Here is an 8,467-nt window from a genome sequence, read left to right as displayed (position 1 = left end):
TAGGGTACCAGGTGGTGCTGAAATAAGTGCTACTTGACTACATTTTTCTGCTGAATTATGGCAATGATTGCATTGTCTCAGGCTCGCCACTGTTTCTCACAGTACTGCCTGTTTAATAATTTTCAACCAGTCTTCCAGGCAGTGGACTGTGGGTCAGTTAAAACGGGAAAAATGAAAAAGAAATCTTTAAAGGACTGCAAATAACTCATAGAACCACCTCCAGCAGCAATAGCTTGAAGTAATCATTTTCTGTATGACTTTATTGTACAGAAAGTGATTTTTCAGATAACTGTGGAAGAATTTTGAACAAAATTATCTTCTTTATATCGATAATGTAGTTCATTGAGGTTTGGATCATTGCGACACCTTGATTTTTCTTTCAGCCATTCTGTTATAACATTGTCCTGTTGCATGACCCCACCTGATATCGTGGTTGACTCAATAACTGCAAAGTGCTCAGGTCCTTTGGCTCCAAAACTAGCCCAAATCATGAGGATTTGGTACTGATATGCTATTTGCTTTTCACCAGAGTGCCTCTGAGTCCAAACAACTTGATCAAATTATTTCTGTAACAGTACATGAGCCTTCCACACCATATTTGGCCTAGCTAGAGTCTGCTTCTCGTGCACAGTAATAAAACAGTGTATAGTCATCTTGTTCCACCAGATAAAGTAATACCCAGACAAAAATCATCACAGAAAAAGCTGTTTTGCATGTTAATTTGGGAATCAGAAACCTGCGGTCAGCTTCTCTTTGGGGGGAAAAAAAGTAATTGTGGTACCAGTTGTGAAAAGCTGGCTGTGAGTAGTTTTCTTTATAAGGATGGTGAAATTATAGCAGTATGTTCCTGATGTGTTTGAAATCAAACCAAACTACGACAAGCTGGACCGTCAGTTATAATTAGCAAAGCATATTTTGCTGCACTGCTGTTGGCTTTGTTTTCATCGTCTGCACAACAGCTACCATCCAGAATGGGACATCATCATCATCATCATCATCATCTGTTTTTGGAAGACAACACCAACTGCAAAGCTTATTGTATAGTTTTCACACAGACACAGTGTCTTTCCTGGGGGTTAAAGTGCTCCCACATGCATTTATTGTGATAAACAGGAAAATACAAAACAAAAACATCTGTACATTCATAAAGGCAAATTAACAACCTAACAACGACAGTAATTTAGAATAAAATAAGTAGTGGGGGTTAGAAAACTGCTACAGAGAAAAGACATCTTCATCCTGAAGCCAGCATCCAAAGCCCTTGGGGCTTCTCGGCAGGAGGAGCAGAGTGTATGTAGATATGAGTGTTTTTCTGTTCTTGGCTCTGGAGCAGCAGGAGTATATGAGGGTGGATGAGCACAAAACCAGGCACAAACAAAAGCTTAAAACGACAGGCTGCTATAGGGGATCCTGAAAAATGAAGGAAAACCAAATTAAATAAAGGATTAAGTTGATTAAAACAGACTTAATGTAACAATTAGAGAACCAATTTGGAAAGGCTTAGAAAGTCCAAATGTTGTCATGAATGTTTAAAAAAACAAAAACAAAGACACCACAGAAAATTGACGTTTTGAGCCAAATTCCTCTAACCAACCTGATTTGTTATCATCTTTATTGTTTTGAGGTCTTCTCCAATACCCAATCAATGACCTGCAACAGAAAAATGTGATTACAAATGTGTGACTTGAAAAACTAAACCAGAGAGACGCTAATGTTTGTAGCATTACCTGCTTAACATTGCTGCTTGCTGCCTTCCTCATCTCATCATGCAGACCCCGAGATGTCTTCAGATCCTGGGAACAAGCATCAACAAAGCTCAGTATCAGATCATTTCCAGCTGGTGGATTAAAAGCTGTATTTTTCTGAGTTCATAATACCATTAATTTTGATAGGATCTCCAACACCACTGGCTGAAATGTAGCCTCAAACCATGACAGAGCTTTCTCTGTGCTGTAAACACTCACTTTTGGATCTCTCTCCTGACCTCCTCTGTACATATTTGTAGATGAATTGACCCAAAATGTCTAGTTTGGATTCTTCACTCCGTTGCCACTGATTTTCAGTCCTGTTCTTGTGTGATTTGGAATACCTCAGCCTTTTCTCCCTTTGTTATGAATGGCTTTCTCGACAGGCAGCCTTCCACTGAGACCATTTCTGATGAGGCTTCAGTGAACAGTAGATGGATCAACTGAAGGGCCAGATGCATCTGTTAGGTCTTTTCTGGATTCGTTTCTTGTTTCTTAATGAGATGTCTTGGAGAACCTGTTTTAGGTCTCTTCTTTTGTACTCCACTTGCTAAGTTTCCTCAGGTTTTTTAAAGGACAGTAAGACATGTTGAGATATGCCATATTTTCAGCCAATTGCTCTTTAGGAATCAGCTTGTTAGTGCAAAAATAATATTTTATGCCTGTCAAACTGTGCTCTCTTTGGCATTTTGCTCTTTTTTTAGATTCAAGTAAAGAAATGGGAACACATTACGTGTTTGTGACAGGCTGCTAGTAACAAAGTATTTAAAAATACAATTTAAAATTGATTCTTTGTCAAGTTTTCTGTTATATGTAGACAACAATTGTTCATCCATCAAGTCAGGGGATTTTCTTTGACGCTTGAATGATTCATAGGTCAGTGTGAAGTGGCTTAACAAAAAAAAAAAACATTCCTCTGAAAATCATCAGAAAGCACTGGACTGAAAGTGAGTGAAAAAGCAGCCAAATGGCGAAAGAAAACCTTTGAAAGCCTGGAGAATTATTGCTTTAAGAAAAACTGGCAGCTCGAGACTTTTACACAGCACTGTAAACTTAGGTTCCCTGTAGTGTCTTAGAAAAAGGCAGAAAATCTTGAAATTAACATCGATTTATAGCTATTTAAGTAAAGGATCTGAGTACACTGTGAAACAAAACCAGATGATTAAGAAACACAAGGAAGCACAAAGAAATTAAAAAGTGAGTAGTGGGAAAAAAGGCTTTTTTTAAAGGTTCCAGTTGCTGGCATAGTAAGAAGGATACAGAAGGATACAAAACAAAACACAAGTCCTGGAATCATAGAGTAATACAAATAATGAAAGTGTCAAACAAAAGCACAACACTGACTCTGAGAGGGCAGTAAAAAGACAAACCTTGAGATAAAATTTCGAGATATCAAACAGTCTTTTGCTGCAAGCCTCAAAGCAATCATGCTCAGCAGTGATCCCATGGTGTTTGAGTGTTTTAGCTACTACCTCCTGCAACATCTGAGGACACAGACAGACAAGATAGACACACTTTTGTATTAGTACAAGCAAAAACATTAAATCTAGTTCTGTTTATTCCCTAACCACCTAACGCAAGCCTGGTTCAGAGAAACTAAATTTAGCACAGCTCCCTTTTTAGAAAACCGAGGGATGTCAAAATGTCTCGACTTTGGGGGACGTCCTTACATGAAAACGCACGATTTTACATTCGCAGCATGGAGGAGCAAACATACAAATATTTCACCGCTAATTGCGACAGGATGAGAAAAAAAAAATGAAACAAACAGATCCTGCCTTTAATCTTGTCACAACAACTGTTCTGAGTAAACACCATAAATTATTGTGAGAAATCATTGGTACCATTCAGTCTCACGAGAGGAGTAGAAAGACAGCTTTTAATCTCTGTCCTGAATAAACTGCTATCATTATTTTTCAATAGGACCAACTGTTCTTTCCTATGCTTGGGTTTGGATGATAAGTGTGTTTGCATAGTAATCAGAATTAGAACAAGTCAAGGTCAGATTGCTTGCTGTAGGTGGAACAAACTAAACTGGGAAGAGGTAGGTGTGCGTGTTCAATTGTATATGTGCATGTGTCCATTAATGTGTTATGGTGTCTGCATGCTGCACATAGAAGTAAAAGATGAGAGAGAAAAATGTGTCTGTGTGTGTGTGTGTGAAAATGTAGGCAGCAGGTGATACGATAACAGTATTGTTGTTAAAGTGGTTCTGCCGCAACATTGTGATGCAGCCCACACATTCACAATGATTGCATGGAAAATATTACACATTTATCTCGGCTAGAGCTGCTGCACAGTTCTCCTCTGTAGTAGAAAAACTCTCCCAGTTTGTCGTGTGTTTATCTATCACCATCTGTGTAGGCCAGGTGGCAATTAGGCGAATTGCATATTTACTTAAGATTTTTGTACAAGTAAAAAAAAATGGATTTATTGCTAAATGAGTCGATATTACAGGAAAATTGCGGCTTATTAAGGTAAGCTCTGCTCATTAAAACTTGGCAGCAGACTTGAAATGCACAAACAAGTCTATGGTTACATTTTCTGTCTGGGTTACATCATTTTTTTGTCATCATTATTAGCACAAATGCTTTAAGAAATATTCTGTTTAAAAAAATGTAAAAGTAAATATATATTTTATTGTTTTATAAGAATAAAAATAAGATGCACAAATCCTCTCACCCTGTTATGTTTCTGGGAGCGTGACTCTTTGGCAAGTTTGTCCTCGCTGTGTCCTTGATGCGTCTTCTGCTGTTGACATTTAGGTCTGTCAACACAAGCGAGAGTCGCCAAGCCTGAAAAGAAGTGCAAATAAGAGAAATTATTAAACAATAAGGCACTAAAGTCAACACAGTAAAAGTCATATAGTGAAAATAAAATAGAGGAAATAAGTCAATAACAAAGAACAACAGGTATAGGAACCTGTTGAACCAATATAGTTAACTTAAACTATATGTTAAAAAATTTATTTAATTAACTGCAAAGAAAATTTGACTTGTGAAAAAAAAATTAAAATTAATAAGCGATTTTGTGAACCAAAGAAAATAAAAATATACAGGAAATATCCTTAGTTTTGGTATCTCTTAGTTTACTAAAACTTTTATTACAGCTTACCTGATGAGGCATTGATGGATGTGTTTATTAAAACCTTGGACGTCTACAACACTGTGAGTCAACTGCTTTTAAGAACCTCTGTGTTTTTATTGTATCACCTGTACTGATGTTCCTATATTTGGTCTCTGACGTATGCCCTTCGCATACTAATAAAACATAATAACTTAAATAATAATTACAAAAACTAAAATTAACACAAACTATCAAAAACTACACTAAAACTTAACATTTTCGAACAATAAAATCAAATGAAATAAAAACAAAACCAATTAGAAAATACAAAACTATAAAGTGAATGAAAGAAACAAGTATGCACATAGATAATAAAGATGAAGTGCTACCATACAGCACAGTAAATAAACTGATTCTATTAATTCTATTAATTTGCTAGAGCCCTACCACATTAACCCACCTTTACAGCTATGTATAATTCCCACAATAACATTATCCAACAGTAACCAAAGCACAGGTTAGAAAAAAAGTTTAAACAGCCATGTAAGTTTGCTGGGCCAATAAGTCTTAGATAACATTAGATCTAAAAAGTTAAGATCTTTTACAGGTGTGGTCACTTTTAGCCGGATCTTCTTTCCATGAGCAAGAACAACACTGCTAATATTAACATAAATGGACTGGTACTTATATAACACAAAGTGTTTTCTTGTTAGTCTCCTTCATACAAGTGCTTTTTTCCTATGGCTAAGCATATTTAAACGCATATTCCATCAGGGGCAACTCAGGGTTCAGGATCTGGCCAAGAACACTGGGAAAAGCACGCAGGTTGGAGAAGCCAGAGATCAAACCACCGACCTTCCGATTAGTAGGCGACACTGAATGTTAATTTAACCGACTCATCTGATCCTAACACAGTCCCAAGTGTTCCCTCCCATGCGAGAGTCACTTTTTTCGCTTTACCTGATGTCGGTCTTGTGGCTGAAGAGGAGGAACTGTTTACAGAGGAGGTGGACTGCGACCTGCTTGGTTGTCGTCGTAGAGACCTAATGGCAGGATGTGTCCCGCTGCTGCTGCTACTCTGAGAACAGAGGGAGTCACTGCTCTCGGACTTTGCCAGCCTGGATCAATCAGACAGATGGATAAAAACTCTTTAAAGCTCCTCGCCATCCATCCTTAATTTTATAATATCACCACGTAGCTGCAAACCAGGAGGGACATATATCATCATACCTCTTGTGAGGATAGCCTCCAACAATGTCTGCTTCCCAGGACCTGCGCTTGAGTCGTGCTACATCATTGTTCTGCAGAGTCTCGCCATCAGGCACGCTTCCTGGTTCTGACATCACAGCTGGTGAGGGAGCGGGGCTGAGGGCAAAGGGGAGGGCGCACGGTTCCTTGGAGCAGGTGGTTTGGGTCTCATACCGAATCAGACGAGATTGGAGCCGTACAAAGGCCTGGTCTCGATCTAAAGACCGCTGGTTATCCAGACAGAACCTACACGAAGAAAAAAATTATTTATAAAAAGTAAATCTCATAAAAAGAAGCGTTCACAGTTTTAAAATAGCTGAACAGTCAATATACTTTAGAGAAACTTACTCTATGCCGTGATAATGGGAGGCTGAGGCTTTGCTGAAAGGCAGTTTGCTGACTCTCCTGGGAGAAAGGTCTTGTGACAACTGGAAGGCATTGTTACTGGAAAAAAAAGCAAAGAGCATGAATGCGAGTCATAGTCAGAAAGACAAAAAGAGAGATAAACTGTTATTTGTCTTGCTTCTCAATTTAATATCGTCTTCATTAAACCACATGAACAAGTCTGCCTCTCTACACACAGAGTTTGGTCTGACAGCCTTTATTAACACTAACTCCTTACTGCTCCAGTATTTTTTAACTCAGCTCAATAATCTTCCTCCAAGGGTTGTAAGCTCACTGTAGAAGGTTAATGATTATAATCAAATCCTAATTATGGCTTCGTTTAGTGTGTGTCATGTAGATCCATCCCAGGAATAAATACATATAACTGGAGCAGATGCCAGGCTACAGTGCGTGTATGTGTTTCAGCTGTAAATCTGAAAATCTGCCAAAGAAACAAAAACTATAGTGTGTTCATATTTATGAATTTAACAGCTTAGTGCAGTGAAACTGGTGAGGTGCTATTTGAAATCTGAAAAATGATCCCACCCTCTGTTAATGGCCAGCGGCTGTAGCTCCCCCGCAGGCAGACCATCAGACGTGAAGTGTTTCAGAAGTTCTTTGGCATCAAGTAAAGTAGAAGAGCCTCTCTGGCCATCTTTAGGACCCAGCAGACTGTCACTAGAGCCTGGACCTAACAGACCAAATCTAAGGCACAGTCAACAGAACATAATAAAATGAGAAGATCAGACATTTTAACAGTTCAGAGTGAGCCATATACGGAGATCCCATCCCTTATACCTTCTCTTCTGGCGTCTCTTCTGCAAGTTTTCCACATTGTGCAGGACACTTCTCTCAGGCCAGTCAGACGGCAGCTGAGAAATGATCTGAAAACCTAAAACGAACACAACAAGCCATCCTGTTTACATCAATTCAATTGAAAACATCCATCATTAGGGAGGCGTTTTAAGATTATTTTTAAGAGTGGTTTTATGGCACACAATAATGGACACAAAGGTACACGCTTCTCCTACTTTACCAGCAAGATTTGAATAGAGGTCAGCTGCTAGACTTGGAATCAGATGCTATAGAAGTGTTTGTCTCTGCTCAACCCAGAAGTGAGAGCACACAGTAGTAAGAAGCAGGCGTTATCCATCACTTTCAAATGTTGATGAATGAGCATTCACTGCTCTTAATAGAGAATAAAGTTGGCGTTGCAGGAAAAAACAAATCAGTAACATTACACAGGCGTTTATACACTCACCAGCCACTTTATCAGGTATTAGGATGCTAGAATGGGGTTGGACTCCCTTTTGCTTTCAGAAATGCTTTAATTCTTCCTGGCATAGATTCAACAAGGTGCTGGAAACATTCCTCACAGACCAGACAGTTACTGCAAGTTTATCAGCTACACATACATGATGCAAATGTTTGTGTTGGAAAATCCGAGCATGTCAGCGATTCAGAAATACTCAGACCAGCCTATCGGACACCAACTAATACCGCTTTCAAAGTCACTTAAATCACCTTTCCCCCTCATTCTGATGCTCAGTTTAAACATCATCAGTTTATCTTGACCTGTATGTTTTGGTTAGTGCATGACTGCAGTGAATTGCTGCCACTGATTAGATGTTTGCATTAACCTAATAAAGGGTATATTAGATGAACTAACTACATAACATAAGCGTTCTCCAAAATCATCAGCTTTTACAACATTAATAATTAAACCTACAGTGCCCTTTGTCACTAAATACACAATGGACTGGATATGATAAGTAAACTTTCATTTGATGCTAGTTAACACACTAAACTCTTGGCAGTCGGGTCTCGGAACAGATCAGTTCTGAGGATCCAAAATAAAAGCAGCTCAGCTTTTTTCTGTGCGGACAGGACTGCATGTTATATCAAGACGGACAGAAATGTGATACATGTGGATACAGCAGGTTCTCTGACGAGATACGGGTGTTTCATGCAAAGTGATAGCCTAAGTGTGTTGTATGTATAAACCTAAGCCTTCTGGTAGCACT

General features: G+C 38.7%; 1 protein-coding gene across 1 annotated transcript in view; it reads right to left on the bottom strand.

Annotated features, from left to right (window-relative positions):
- Positions 1-1,065: 1,065 nt before the first annotated feature.
- mtbp (MDM2 binding protein) overlaps positions 1,066-8,467 on the bottom strand; it is a 61,680-nt gene continuing 54,278 nt past the window's right edge. The window contains exons 15-24 of the mRNA XM_082550676.1: positions 7,242-7,335; positions 6,990-7,148; positions 6,408-6,503; positions 6,042-6,305; positions 5,772-5,929; positions 4,428-4,540; positions 3,116-3,229; positions 1,728-1,793; positions 1,595-1,650; positions 1,066-1,410 (exon numbers count right to left, since the gene is read on the bottom strand). Of these exons, the coding sequence (XP_082406802.1) occupies positions 1,612-1,650; positions 1,728-1,793; positions 3,116-3,229; positions 4,428-4,540; positions 5,772-5,929; positions 6,042-6,305; positions 6,408-6,503; positions 6,990-7,148; positions 7,242-7,335 (1,103 nt within the window). The 3' untranslated portion in view covers positions 1,066-1,410; positions 1,595-1,611. The remainder of the gene's footprint in view (positions 1,411-1,594; positions 1,651-1,727; positions 1,794-3,115; positions 3,230-4,427; positions 4,541-5,771; positions 5,930-6,041; positions 6,306-6,407; positions 6,504-6,989; positions 7,149-7,241; positions 7,336-8,467) is intronic.

The sequence above is a fragment of the Aulonocara stuartgranti genome, assembly GCF_965226115.1.
Source record: "Aulonocara stuartgranti genome assembly, chromosome: 11".
In the NCBI taxonomy this organism is placed as follows: Eukaryota; Metazoa; Chordata; class Actinopteri; order Cichliformes; family Cichlidae; genus Aulonocara; species Aulonocara stuartgranti.
Note: the sequence above shows the minus strand (reverse complement) of the source record. Positions and strands in the feature narration are given on the sequence as shown.